The sequence below is a fragment of the Sparus aurata genome, chromosome 19, assembly GCF_900880675.1.
Source record: "Sparus aurata chromosome 19, fSpaAur1.1, whole genome shotgun sequence".
Lineage (NCBI taxonomy): Eukaryota > Metazoa > Chordata > Actinopteri > Spariformes > Sparidae > Sparus > Sparus aurata.
This window is the reverse complement of record NC_044205.1, coordinates 9,544,693-9,559,379: the sequence shown is the minus strand read 5'-3', so window position 1 is coordinate 9,559,379 and position 14,687 is coordinate 9,544,693. Positions and strand designations below refer to the sequence as shown.

Genomic DNA, 14,687 nt, shown 5'->3' with positions numbered 1-14,687 from the left:
AGCTCTACTATCGCCCACTGATGTAGGGAATTATTACTTTTTCCATAAGGAAAGCATACAGGACCTCGTGGCGCAACGGTAGCGCGTCTGACTCCAGATCAGAAGGTTGCGTGTTCAAATCACGTCGGGGTCAAACCTTTTCAAACATGATGCTTGTAACCATCACACTGAAATCTTTGGATATTTACACACAGGGCTTGCCTGACGTGTGCTGAACACGTCTACAGTCCACACATAAAAACATGCAAAAACAAAAAGCTTAGTATCGCACGAATTCTCCCATTTTGACAGCTACCGTGACATTTATTCTGTGACATTTATGTTCGCCCTTAGCAAAGCCTAGTGATTTTCATTTCTCCGCACACATTTCCACCAAGAATGATGCTCGACACACTTGGGACTGATGGATCTCTGCAGGTCCTTATGGGAGAAACAACTCAAGCAGAGTGTGATAGACGTTTATTTGAATTTAAATGATATTGGCATTGTTAAAAATTGCTGTAATACAGACATTTCATCCGTCAACCAGTCTGCAATGAGATTTTAGCTTAGTAAACTGCCTCCTCTGGGAGGACGTGAGGAGTAGGTTAGAACGTTTCCTTCATCATCACATCAGCTTCTGTGTTTTTTACTATCCTGATGGTAAGTGGAGGGTAATTCAACAGTTCCGTCTCACAGTTTGTGATGAGAGGAGTCTTAAAAGCACTGACCCTGACATGATTTGAATTGGCAACCTTACGATCTTGGGCGAGACGTGCTGCTATGCCACAAGGTCACCGTGTATTTTGACCTCGGCCTCCTGGCAAACTCAAAGTTGTGAGAGTGCAGCCCAGCACGCAGTACTCTTCAGTGTCCCCTGTAAATTTTTGAGATATTTCAGTAGAGTCAAGTGTAAATTCTGAGTGTCCACTGCAAATAGCCGTCATCACCGGGCTGTAGCGTAGGAACCCGTTTCCCACAGGACAGGAAAGTGTGAGCAAAACAGCAACATGGCAGCCTCTGTTAATCCGTGAAATCACAGCGCTAAAGCTGTACTCACACTGTTCGCTGTGTTCACATGCACACACCGGGCCCAATCCCCACAAACACAGCAATTAAAGGCTCCAAACCTAATCCCGACAAAGAAGATTCCTGTGGAGATGACGAGGGGTGATGCCCCGAACGGGCCTGCAGATGGGGCCCTTCAGCTTCTAGAAATAATGTGGCGCGCCGGCGAAGCTCATTTTAACGCCACAGGTTCTGGGAATCCAACTGTCGGGCACACAGGCATTCAATTGATTGTGAATGCACATATATGAATTGTTTCAGAGACTGAGCAGTTGCAGCACGACACAATTAAACCTATGAACAGATCCCCGTGTTTGATTTCAGGCTTAGCGAGCTTAAAGTCTTACTCCATTTCTTTTTTCATGTTCTGGTGCATTAGTCAGATCTAGGGTTCCACTGTAGGGCCGCGTTGCCTTGAGCTATTAATACGTTTATTACGAAGTCAAAGGTGCAGTCAGAACGGCTGATAAGTGGCGTCAATCGAACTTTGATTGGTTCAACCGCTCCGGGGGAATCCGCAGGCCTCAGCACGCATCCACGTGGGATGATCGGCAGAAATTTGAGCGAGGCGATGCGAAAAGTTGTTCAGCGCAGTTCATATCGTGAAACCGCGTGTGTTTTGAGCAACATCTGAACAGGGGGCTTTGGGCCTACCTACCTTTTAAGTCCCTGTGTTCTTCAGCTGTTTAGGAGAACGCTGCAACGCTGTTTCGCTGTGAAGATGCAAAATGTGAAATGTTTCGCCGATTGCAAAACTTCTTGTGACTTTCCATCCGGCTGAGTAGCTCAAGGGTAATGGAGCTCATTCACTAACCTTTGACCTCGACGTGATTTGAACACGCAACCTTCTGATCTGGAGTCAGACGCGCTGCCGTTGCGCCACGAGGTCGCTTGGTTGCTTTATTCACGTGATTAAAAACCTGCCCTCAGATGGCTTGATGTCACTTTAATTATCAGTCCTCAGAGCCCTGTTTCGCCGAAGCTGTAACGCTGCCCCGCTGCCTGTTCCTCTGCATCTGATGTCCTCTCGCTGATTTTTACCAGCACAAGGTTTCAGATGCTGTATCCAAAGGGTTGCGGTGGAGGCAGAGGAAGGACGTAGTGAATGACACAGGTATGAGTGAAACTGTGAGAGAGCGCTGGATTCTCCAGCGGTGAGGTAAGTCTGCGATGACAGAGGGATTTGTCAGGTATGACCTCCTCCACTCCTGGGACCATGTCGGAGCACGTCTAGCCATGGGAAACGTCACACACACACACACGCACAGATGCAGAAACACACGTGCTTTGTTTTCCTTTCTATACTGCTGCCCTGCTCTCCACACAAGACTGAAAGTCTGACAATGTGGGGGGAAAGAATTTGGATTTCCTAAGGCCCTCGATAATTATAAAACGGAGCCGGAACACTTGTTGTGCCGTGTTTACACAGGAGTAAACATTTCTCCAGGTTTAGACCTCGCGTATAAATGTTTGGATGGAGGACCTCTACCTGTATAAATCACACAGACATGAATGTTGCTCAGCTCTATAAACAGCCAGACTTTCTTAAAAAACACTCTTCTTCTACCCTCCACCCTGCATCACTGTGTCATATCAATGTGTTCATTCTTAGATGAACATAACACTGAAAAGTGACTTTTACAGGTGTATATTCATTTCTCTGACTGTAATCTGTCTAACAGTTTGTTCCTCACATTCCGCATGTTAATCCATCTGCAGGACTGATGGAGCTCGGCAGGGTGGTATGGAGGGGATATCTTAATTAGATTTCAATTGTTTTCACATTATTTAAAATAACCGTTTAAACCGTTACTGAATTATTATAGTTTATCTTTGAACGGGCAGCCTTCTTATCTGGGATCAGACACACACTGCTGTGAGGGTCATCTGGGGTCAGCATCAGGTTTTCCGGGAAACTCACAGCTGTGAGAGCCGCCCATCACACAGTACTCTGTGTTTGTGTGAACAATGGTGGGCTTGAAATACAAAGCTGCAAATTCAACAGTATCCAGGCAGGGATGCATTCACATACTAGAAGGCCCCAGGTCAAAAAATCTAACTGAGTGCCACTTATTATACATGTTTCTTTTTTTGGTGTAAAGTACTGATCACATCCTCATTACTGGGCGTGACTTTGGTTCAAGTTGAAAACTTCCGAGGTTTCTTTTCTTCCAGTCAGAAGCTCGGGGCCTTCATTTGTCCTCCCTATTGTAAAGCTTTGTTTGCGGGTTAACCTAACGAAACAATCCGTAGTTTACAACTTATCCAGAATTAGCCGTGCAAGTACAAAGCACGGCAAAAAAAAAGAAAGAAAAAAAAAAGAACTGAGACCACACAACCAATCCAGTCCTCCAAACACTTCACTGGTTACCTGATTTTTTTCAGACTAGACGCCAAAGTCCTTCTTGCTGGCCAAGCGCCCTGTGAACTGAACTTGAACTTGAACGTGAACTTTTGAATTTGACCGGGACGCAGTCGACGTGCGAGCATTTATTTTCTCTTATGTGTAGCTGTAATTTCCTTACATCTGAACAAAGCGGCGGCAGAGACAAAAAAAAAAAAAAAAAAAAAAAACTGGCCGGGGCTTCACTTTTAACTTTAGCTGTAATTGTACTTCTCCGGGAACTTCAGAGCACCACACACAACCGCACATCTCCACCACCGTCGCACTCCTCCTCCCTGCATTCCTGATGTGCAGCGGACACACTGCGAGTCAGGCTCAGGACTCATCTCAGTACAGCAGTTTTGAGGGGTAGATCAAGAAACCAGAGACATAGTCCGTGTTTAAACCCTTCAAATGGACACATATCTTCTAACGTGGCGGTATAGTTTAGGGGGGGGTCGTGCACAGATCTCGCGCTGGTGTTCGTGTTCACTCGCTTGGACTGCATTGGATCATAAAGAATAAGAGCTGCAGGGAGCGAGTGAAGCTCCACAGAAAGGTTGCAGCTTTTATTCACTCAAACTGGGTCACGTCGTACATGGGCCCCGGGCCCGTTTCTTATTTTGCGCTGCGGTTCAATAATTAAAGTCGTGTACATAACGTTATGCTTTGCTATCAGCACACGTAATTGCAGCTCGCCTTAATCTAGATCCGGCCTCGGCGGCTCCATCAGCGTGGGTCTCACGACTGGCCCTGCTTGGGAGTTCATTTCCTTCAGTCGTCCCATTCTGTCTGTCTCTCCCATGTGCTGAATCATCCAGGAAGTCACAGACAAAAAACAAATCCGAGTGGGCCAACACATGCAATACTTGTTTCAATACACCTGCAGCACTTCATTAACCCGAGCCTGGATCAGCCTTCCCCCCAGACTTACCCTGACAAACACACTCCCAAACTCCTGGAACTCCATCTGATAAGATATGGCCCGACTCCCGAGGGATCACACACACATGAGGTGTTTGCATAGCGGGACAGAATCCACACGTGTCTCTGACACCGTCTGTGCCAGGTCACGGCGCTCTAATGTCGTGTGAACCTCCTGTGAGTGAAGCAGCTGTGAATCTGGAGCAGTCCGCGAACCGCGACACCTGCCCCGCGTAGGCCGACCGGTTGTCTGCGTGTTGCACTCCCTTCGATTTGTGTTTACACGTGTTGCGTAATACTAACTGTCTACAGCCAGGGGTGGAGTGTGACTGAGTGCATTTACACAACTGCTGCACTAAAGTACAATGTACACGAGACTGCTACGTCATACCTCCACTCCACTACATCTTTGAGGAAGGTGCCTTTCACCCCAAAACATTTTTTTTTGATATCTTTAATCTTTAGTCACTAGTTACTTGGTAGATTGCATGTTTCATCACAGCCAACGCAGTGTGACTTATTTATTTATTTTTTAATCATTATTACAATTGGATAAGTAAAACACTGAGACATATAATAAAAACAATATGAATATTGGATCTGTGAATTGGCCAGGGCGATACCCATATTACTATACAGTAGGGAAATATGTATAACTTACCTTTACTTGATACTTTATGGGATTATCACCAGAAAAGTACTTTAGATTCTTAAGTACATTTACTGTCAGACTTTCGCTCAAGTACTATTTGTATGGTTGACTTTCACTTTTACCAAAGTAGTATTTTGTCTTTACTTTTACTCGAGTCCAGCCTGGTGATGCTTACTTTCTGGGATTCTGGCACAAAAAGGACTGGGGTAACGTGTGAATGCAGTGGGGGGCCTGATGGGGCCCACAGATCACCCTCTTGCAGGTTTATCAGGACCTAGCAACAAGGTTTCAAGGGGCCCTTGGGAAGGCCGGACTCTACCTCTGTAATCCAAGATTTAACCACAGGTAGCTAACATCTCCTTATATCTGTGTTTCTGTAAAATGTGACGCCTCTTCACTCCGATCTCCTCTGTTGTTACTGCTAATTATCTTGTGTCTTCCAGGTCACCGCGGTGGGGAGGAGGTCGTGTGGCTCGGGCACCGCTCGGCGATGAGTCGGCCTGCTCCGTCGTCTCCTTGTTCCACAGATTTGAGATGTTTTATCATTTTTATCAGATACTCTGTCAATGCAGCTTGTAAATTGTGACTGTGTTGTCCTTTTCCATACATGCGACATCTACTGCATGTATTTCCGTCCTGGGAGAGGGATCCATCCTCGGACGCTCTTCCTGTGGTTTCTTCCATCTCTTTTTTTTTTTTTTTTTTTTTAATTCTCTCCCTGATGAAAGTTTTCTTTTCTTCCCCAACACGTCAAGTTTTTCCTCACACGGATTGAATGTCTGAGGACAGAGGGTGTCCTTCACCATACAGACTGGAAAGCTCACTGAGGCAATGTGATTGTGACTTCGGGCTACATGAATAAAACTTATTTTGATTAGATTACTGCTGATAAAAGTGTATTCCTCTAATCGCACTCTAGTCTGCCAGTCACCAAAACACACATCTGTCAATTGGATAAGATTTATGTGACACCATATCAGCGTAGACCGGGAATCTACACAGAAAAAAAAAAAAAAGACAGGAAAAGAAAATTAGAAATCCAAGTGTTACGCAACTTTGAATGATAACACGGTGGATTTCGCAGGGTTCGCCCTCAGCATTGTGTCGGTTGGTGCCGGAGACATTCTTAGTGCCTGCTCGAACATGTGGGTGCACCCGCGCTGTCAGTCCAGTTGTGCGCTCTCGCCGGAGAGGCTTTCTGTTGGGAAGTTTCTGTGAGTGAGTCAACGCAGCTCAGCGCAGCGCAGCGCAGCAGTCAGGGAGGACGCCACCCAGCCCCAGTCAGCGCTGGGCTTTCTCCTCTCCTTCTACTTCTTCTTCTTCTGGTTCCCATCGGAGGACGCGGGACACACACAAAAGGACAACTTTCCTTTTCGAACCCTCTCCGCGATCCACCGTGGATTTAGTTTTCGGACCCTCGGGATGGTGTTTGTCGCCTCGACGCGCCTTTTTCCTCATTGGAATTAACGCAGCAGCAGCGGAGGAGACATGAAAGTGACGGTGTGTTTCGGGAGGACCCGGGTGGTCGTTCCGTGCGGGGATGGGAATATAAGAGTGCAGGACCTCATCGAGCAAGCAGCCATGAGGTACAAGAAGGCGATCGCGAAGGTAAGAGCCCCCCCCCTCCCCAAACAACTTCGCTCAGCTCCTGGCACCGGTGTGCCTTTTCGTACAGGTTTGGCGCACGCTGCATCCCGCACTGGAGCCTCAACATGGCGCTTTTTCACGGGCTGAGAGGGAAAGAGAGAGCGGCCAGTGTGAGGGGGGAAAGAGCCAGTGGCTGCCCCCAGAAACAGAGCCAGCGGGGACCCCCAGGGGCCCCCTGAAGGAGGGGGGGAAAGTGGGGAGGAAACTTTTCATTGTTAAAGGAGATGCTCATGTCCCATCATGTTAGTTCATTGTTTTCTTCCCCCCCCCCCACAAGTACTCTAAAAAAAAAAGTTGTGAAGCTCTCCTGAGTTATCTGCCAGGCTGTCATGAAAAAAAAAAAAGAAAAAAAAAAAGTTCAGGAAATACTGGAACCGTTCCAATTCAGTTTTAGTTGCGTTCGTAGAAAAAGGGCGCCCCAGTTCATCCGGAAGGAGTGTGTGGAGCAGTGAGGATGAAGCAGGAACAAAAAAAAAATAAAAAATACCTGTGCTGTGTGTGTAAGTGTGCCCATACCATACTAAGAGTGTAACAGGTAGGCCTATATTAAAACGTTATGAACCGGCTACTTCATACCTTCTCAGTTAGGACTTGTAGTTATTCATGAGACGCAAATGAGATTTAGCGTGCTGTCTGTCAGCAGTGTGTGCATCCACACACACACACCCCTGTATCACAACACACTCAATCAGCTACATGGAAAAAAGGCGGTGATGTGATAATGTAATGTCTGTGGATGGTTAGGCCCCGCTCTGCACTCATTGCCCTTCATAATTAGATGCTTTTTCTTTTTTTTTAAGTTCATCCAAAATTCTTCCATTAAATGATGCAACCATGACTGCGTGCGAACCCCCCGTGCCAAATCTGAACGAGGCCCGACCGGGACGCAGGCTGCTTTTCCCTTTGTGGGTTTTTCAAGCAGCTGCGCTTTAAAGCCCATTAAATGACTAATGAATGAATGGAAGTTTGGTACTGTTGCCATGGTTTAGTGCGACAGCACTCTCTCCTCTCTGCCGGTGGGTGATATTGTCATTGGTGTCACGTCATTGCTGCAGGTTCTATTCAAGGGGCTCGGAATGCCTCGATGAGATCACGCTGGTTTTGCCTAATTGTTTCTTGTCTTGTGTTTAAGCAACAACCTCCTCTGTGTTAGACCCACACTCAGGTTTCATAAAGATCCAGAAAGAGAGAGTGAGAGAGAGAGAGGGAGAGAGTATGACTTTACACCTGTATGCTCAGCTATGCAGTGACGGATGGAATACCGTTGACTTCCGGGAAAAAAGCAAATATTCACCATTGTTGCTGTTGCTAAGTCGATTTTCTTTTTTAACCACTGAAAGCAAACAGTGACGAAGTAGGTCAACATTACCGCTCATTCTTGAAGAGCACTTCCTCCTTAGATACACACCGGCGATCCCCACACATGCATGCGCGCGCACTCACACACACACACACACACACGCATTCACTCCTCTGTTTACCAGTGCTTGATGGTTTTCCATGCTTCAGCAGAATGGAGGCGACTGGGTCATTGATCCATGCAGTGATACTGTAAATGTAGAAGTGTGGGCTTCCCTTTCCTGAGGACACTTGGCTCCGGGTCAACACTTTTAACTACTGTATCACAGGACGGCCAGGACCTTTGGACCACAGCGAGATGTAATCACACATAGTTTTTTATAATATTACCGCAGCTGACAGCAACACGGCGTGGCTTTGAGCAATCATTTAAAAAAGTGCAAAAAGTTGTATTTTCTGGGCTGCGTTTATAATATAACAGAAATCACAAGCGTCCCCCGGCTTCTGGGTAATGTATCATGCAAAATGTATTTGAATGCTGAAAAAAAGAATGACACACTTTTGGCATAAGAAATTATATAAATCATAAGTAATTCATCCAGACAGCAGTGAGCGTGGTTGATTCAGCTTCAGCATTACCAACAGAGAAATGACGGGGAGGAAGTCTCTGATTTGCAAAAGAACATTCTCCAGCTGAAGAGCGTCGTGCGTGTGTTCAAAGGAGGCGTGCAGGTTGTGCCTCTTCATCTTTGAGTGGTACATGACCGCCACGGTCGAATAAGTGCACCGTCAGAAACACTCGATGCGATGAATGTAGTTGATTGCTCTATTTTTCCTGAATCATTTTCAGACGTCAGTGTTAGTCAGAGTATTGGCGTGTTCCAGCAGCTTTACCCTGATGTGAGTTGAACACACAAACTTCTGATCTGGCGTCAGACGCGATATCCTGACACAGTCTCTGCACTGACTGACTGATGTCTAAACAAAGGATATCAAGAGTGCCCTTTCTGTTTTTACTGATACCACAACCTTTTTTTTTTAAAATTAGATAGTAACCCTCCCTCCGGTAGCATCCTGTGCACCTGTTGGCGAAATTTTTGTTACACAAGTAACCAATCCATAAATGGCAAGCGACCAATTGTGTAACTTCAAACCCATTTAAAGTAGCGTTCATACAGGGTTACCCCTAAATTCCACGAGATCCGTGTTCAGTCCATCTCTGTTCTGCCACAGCAGCAGAGCTGATAGGTTTCACTCCAGTCGATGTGTGTACCTCCAACGCTGCCTTACATATCCACTCCTTTGCAGCTCTGGCAGTCCGGACCCTTCCGTAGCAGATACGCAAGGCTTATATTTCATCCGGATGCCGGAGCACAGCGCATTGATTCAGCCGAATTCTGCACAGAGCAGACGGGAAGTCACACACCAAATCGACAACATAACATCCTGATCGTTTACATAAGAAAACACTCCGTGTTGACGCCAGCACAAAAAACTCAAAAAAGAGACAAATCCAAGCACTTGTTGTGTTTATAACACATCTGTATATAACTGCTGCCGCCGTGATTCTGTAATTATCGTGAGAACTCTTTGGTCTCCAGCTGTCCGGCAGTGCTGCGCCACGCCACGCTGCAATCAAAACACAGCAACGGATGACGGAGCCCAGAGCAAAACCGTAGCCGAGCCACTCCGCAACGTACATACATCCAGAAAACATCAACCCTCCTTGCGAGTGAGAGTCAGACAGGGTCCTCTATTTACTGATGGTGATTATGCAATGTCATTCAGAGCAAGACACGTAACTTTGTCACTATCTAAATCACAAAACATTATAGAGGCATCCACGTGAATATAAACAGTCGGTGGATACATGTTTAGATGGTGGGAACTGGGTGGAGACCACACAGATGTCAATGTTATGAGTGCCGTCATGCCCCTTTTTGGTTCCGTAACACCATACTGTATGAAAAGACACACAAGAGCGGATTTATGCTGGTGCTGCTTGGTCCAGTGTGAACAAACAAAGGGTTTGTATCAGGAAGTAAAAATGGTATCGGAACATCTCTACAGGTTATAAAAGTGTTTTTATTTTAAATCAGGTTTGATCACTTTTGTCGCCGCCGTGAATTCACATTAACTCCTTTATTCATCTGATTTATGTGGAGACAAACCGACAAACCCACATCTCCTGCTCGAGATAAAAACTCATCGCTTCAACAACTACTTCATGTCCGCCCTTTCCTCTAACTTCCTTCCCTGTACTTAACAAACGATCTTGCCTCCGCCTACCTTCCGCCTGACTCTACAGAGCTATCTGGAGTTGCAGAGATGCTTGCCACATGTGTTGCTATGGTAATTCCGCGATGCTTTTGCAGCCTTTCCTCGTCGTTGCCTGTAATATCGGCCGTCTGTGAAATTACACTCACTCTCCCCTCTGAATGAGCGTTGTCGAATTAGCTGAGCCCCATCCGACGGTGTCACAAGCTGCGCTGGCGTACCTGATCTTTTCTCTGGGGACTCCTGAAGCATTTGTCACAGTCTCGGGGGGGGGGGGCATCAATCAGCCGCTCAAGCACCATTAACTTCGGAGTCAATCTGCTCCACAGTATGCACAGTCATGAAGGATTAAGCATCTCATTCTGCCTCTCTGTTCCCAAGGCTGTTCGCTTTTTCGCACTTGGCCAGTCAAGAATAACGCGAGCGTTTGTCACATTTTTTTTTCAAGCAAAAGCAATATGAAGATGTTATTTTGTGGGCTTTCCTGTTGGCATGCAGAGCACCGCGTAGACGTGACTGGGAGGTTGCGATCGTTGCTCGTCCTCCTACAGTCTGGTTTCACTCACATCTGGTGCACAGTCAGAGATATCAAACAAAGAATACTCACAGTCGATCCATAATTTGTGGCTCTCTTACTCATAAAAGGGTTGCATCTCTTGATCCTATTTGTCTCCTAGCTTCCCATGGCTGTTCACCCTAAATGTCTGCTAAAGCCTTAAAGCACATAATTGACATTTTTCCTCCCAAAATTCCACGCATTCACTCTTGTAGGCATGTCATGGTAAAGTCAAGTTGTTGAAGTATACAGATGCAGATTATCCTGAGGGGACAACATGGCCAAGCAAAGGCCTATATTTCTGCAACACATGATGTGTATGTTTCCATGATGTAATCATTCTTTGATCTTCAGGACCCATACACATGCACGGGACTTCAGTCACAAAATGGTAAAATCCTTTGATTTGGGGAAATTACATCCTATCACTAGGTATTTATAAGAGCATCTTTGCCCTGTTGTCTGTCTTGATTACCACATCAGATAGCACAAGCTGTATATCATGCCCTGATAAGGAACACTATTCTAAGCTCTAGCACTGTTTTTATCACCACACAACTCCTTTTACACTGCTCCAAACTACAAACCCTCTTCAAAAACACTAAAGAATATATCATGCCAAATTTGAATGTGGCTGGCGATGCCTTGAAATGTAACATTAACTGAGAATTTCCCCCTAAAAGAATAGTTGGGCATTTTGGTTAAATAGGTCTTCAGATTAGGGCTGCAACTGAAGCATTTTAAATGTAGTTTGAACTATTTACAGATTAATCGTTTAGTCTATAAAATATTCAAAATTGTGAAAAATGGTAATCACAATTTCCCAGAGGCCAAAGTGACATCTTTAAATAGCTTCTTTTGACCAACCAACGGTCCCAAAACTCAAAGACTCTTCTTTTACTGTCATAAATGACAAAGACAAACACCAAACCTTTCATTTAAGAAGCTGGAAGCTGCAGATGTTTGACATTTTTGCTTGAAAAATGGCTGAAGCCATTGTGAAGTTGAGTAATCATTACTGAAAATAGTCTGCAAAAAATAAAAATGGAATAATGACATATGACCTCAATACTCAAGAAGAACTTCTGTTTGAAGGACAGCTGGCACTATCCCTGCTAATATGCACCCTATGCTTTTCCATCCTAAGTTTGTGATGGTAATGGGGTATGCATGATGACTATTAACCACATGCCATGTGAAATGAGAAAACTGAGTGAGGAAGAAGAAACGCTGTCTGGAGGTTGGCTTTAAAGATCCTTCAGAGAGCATTCCAGAGCTTTGCAGTCTTTGTGCTATGCTAAGCTAACCGGCTGGCAGCTGCTGCTTCATATTAAGCGTACAGCCATCAAACTGTGAGAAAACAGCAAAAATGAATATTTCCCAAAATGTCACACTATTCCTTTTCAAGAGTCTGCAACCCAATCACCAGAATAAACGTTAGTCAAGTACCTTTCGGCAAAACCAGATAAGCTGTAAGTAATTCACAAGTCATGTTGCAAATTTATATTTGTAAGTACTTTACATACGTAAATTGAATTATCTATTACTCTCTTGGCACAACGCTGTGCTTCTGCTCCAGTTTCTGTTCACGGAAAACTCCTGATTGGAGTTAGGAAAGCACCTGCTGTGGATATGGTCTGACTTCTGTGAAAAATAGCAGGTCTGGAAGTGTCTGCGGTAACACAACATGAACACACTGACTTCACACCTAGCAGGTTGCCGGTTGCTGACCCCTGCCTTAAGTCTCCCAGCCTGTCTCCCTCTCTCCTGTCAGTTCAAAACGAGTTGGGCTGTTGAGTAACCTGTGGTTCCACCTGATGAGGAAGGAATACATTGAGGGAACGCCGCTCCCTTTGGCAATGCAGGAGAAGTCAGGTTAGACAGTTTTCTGCTGCAGGGCAAAGTGGGACAGGGTAGCATCTGGTTGTTGACATGTTTGAAGTGCCGTGTTAAAGACAAAGACATTAAAGACAATTTGTTTAGGCATTTTACCAAGGCAGGCACCTGTGATTCTGTTAAGAAAGTTTCAACTGCTTATTTTGTATCTGCACCATACAATTTAAAGTGCTTTTAACACCACTAGCCTGTACTGGGAATCGTTGTCCTTTACTAAAAGCACAACCGGGGCTTTTATTATTTGTTTATTCTCAGGTAAGGTCCTAACAGCCAGTGCAGGAACGCACCGCAAACAGGAAGTGGGAAGGGATGCTGGAAATGTTGTCGGCGCTCATTAGCTCACTACACTCAGCGGCTCGCTGCTTATGTAATGGAGAGGAGCCGCTGTGTGTGAGTAAGAATATTACAGCAGGGGAAGATAATTGGGGGATGATCATGTGAGTGGACTGTACTAGGCTGAGCTGAGTAAGCCCCGCAGGATGATGGGACCCTGTGATTGACGGTAACTGAGCAAAAGCGGGTCTATGGTTCAACTGTGGTCAAGCAGCAGTGATTTAGTTCATTTCTTCCACAGCAGGGAACAAACCAGGGGAAGAGAAGGAGAAATGTGCACTCGGTGACCTTTCTTCCTCCTGTTGTATTCTCCTCTTGCTTTCTCCTGGTTTCCTCCTTTCTTGTATCTTCTTAACTTTTTTTTCTCTTTCTCCCTTTTTTCTCCAGCTGGTCGACACAGTGCTGTCTTCCAGCTGACTGAGCAGTGCCCCTTTTTTGCTTTTCGTGCTAACTCCTTCCAGGGGGATCGCTGCCTGCCAGCCTTCCAGTTAAACACCGCACACCCACCGCTCCAAGAGTCACGAGTCAGGTTTGCCCAAGCATCCAGAAAAGATGCTCGGTACCCGTCTCCAGCACTTCGCTTCTTCACTGTTTGCCTGCCGAGATCCAAGACAGCGATCCATCTTCACGAGTTCCTCGCTTCTGGAACTAACATGTCAATTTGGGAAAACATTTTAGGTGCTGTATGCAATGTCAAAAATATGCAGCTACAATAGATCATGCAGTGGTGTTTGTGCAAAACAGATTGCACGGTGCGAAATAGCCTGTAATTTCACATGGAGGCTGGTAACAGCATGTTTATAGTGGTATACAGTCATACCAGTAAATGGAGAGGTAGGCAAGTACTTAAATACTAGTCTAAAAATGTGGAAAAGACACTCAAAGAAGTACTTTAATGTGAGTACTGTTCAGTCAGTGAAGACACAGTCTCTAAATAGCCGGACGATGATGACGATGTTTTGTTATTTTGCTACTAAAGTCAAGTAAATATGAAATTGACATGTTGAAATTCCGCTTAAAGGCTGTCTGAAGGTTTTCCCATCCATATTAGAGGGGCGGTGCAGGTGTGGTCGACTGTGAAGCACGGTGATCCTAAACACACAGAAGAGGCAACTTGTGTGTTTTTTGATGGCCGACTGTCGGGGATGTTCTTAGTTGTCAACGTCAGCTGCTTGACCTGGCAACAACCGGAGAACAAGCAAGACGTGCTGTGGGCTGCAGAACAGAGCCCCGACAGAGCAATCCTCAGGCAAGATATCAAGTGTCTGATATCTGTGGGTTGGACACTTGCGTCTCGGACAATATTTGAATATTGAATATGATGATCGCAGCGTCTCCCGCAGAACGACTGTTTACCCATGGACCCGAGCCACCAAGCACGAGTATTCCAAATCCTGAGAATGAGCCTCAAAAACTAAGTGAAGTCTATGGGCTCTGTCTTGTGCAAAGCGGTTGTCATTTTCATACCCAGTGCCCACGTTGTGTAGGTAACAAATGCACCTTCGCCCACTTGTGCACCCCTGGGCGTGTCTGTCCTAAAAGAGTGGTGTGGTCTGACGCATTGCTGACGCTCTGCTATCTTGAGGCAGCATAAAGTGAGCTGGCCTAAAGTCAACGGCGCAGTGTTTTCCCTGGTATTTAAAGGACACATTATTCAGATAATAAGATGCGGC

General features: G+C 45.6%; 1 protein-coding gene and 2 non-coding genes across 3 annotated transcripts in view; 2 read left to right on the top strand and 1 right to left on the bottom strand.

The window, feature by feature from the left end:
- The first annotated feature begins 61 nt into the window (after nt 1-61).
- trnaw-cca (transfer RNA tryptophan (anticodon CCA)) lies at nt 62-133 on the top strand. Its single transcript has one exon. It is a non-coding gene; the product is annotated as a tRNA-Trp (tRNA).
- Nucleotides 134-1,864: 1,731 nt separating this feature from the next.
- Nucleotides 1,865-1,936, bottom strand: trnaw-cca (transfer RNA tryptophan (anticodon CCA)). The gene has a single exon. It is a non-coding gene; the product is annotated as a tRNA-Trp (tRNA).
- Nucleotides 1,937-6,183: 4,247 nt separating this feature from the next.
- The window catches only part of LOC115570419 (partitioning defective 3 homolog), a 350,543-nt gene continuing 342,039 nt past the window's right edge, over nt 6,184-14,687 (top strand). The window contains exon 1 of the mRNA XM_030399018.1: nt 6,184-6,614. Within this exon, the coding sequence (XP_030254878.1) occupies nt 6,495-6,614 (120 nt within the window). The 5' untranslated portion in view covers nt 6,184-6,494. The remainder of the gene's footprint in view (nt 6,615-14,687) is intronic.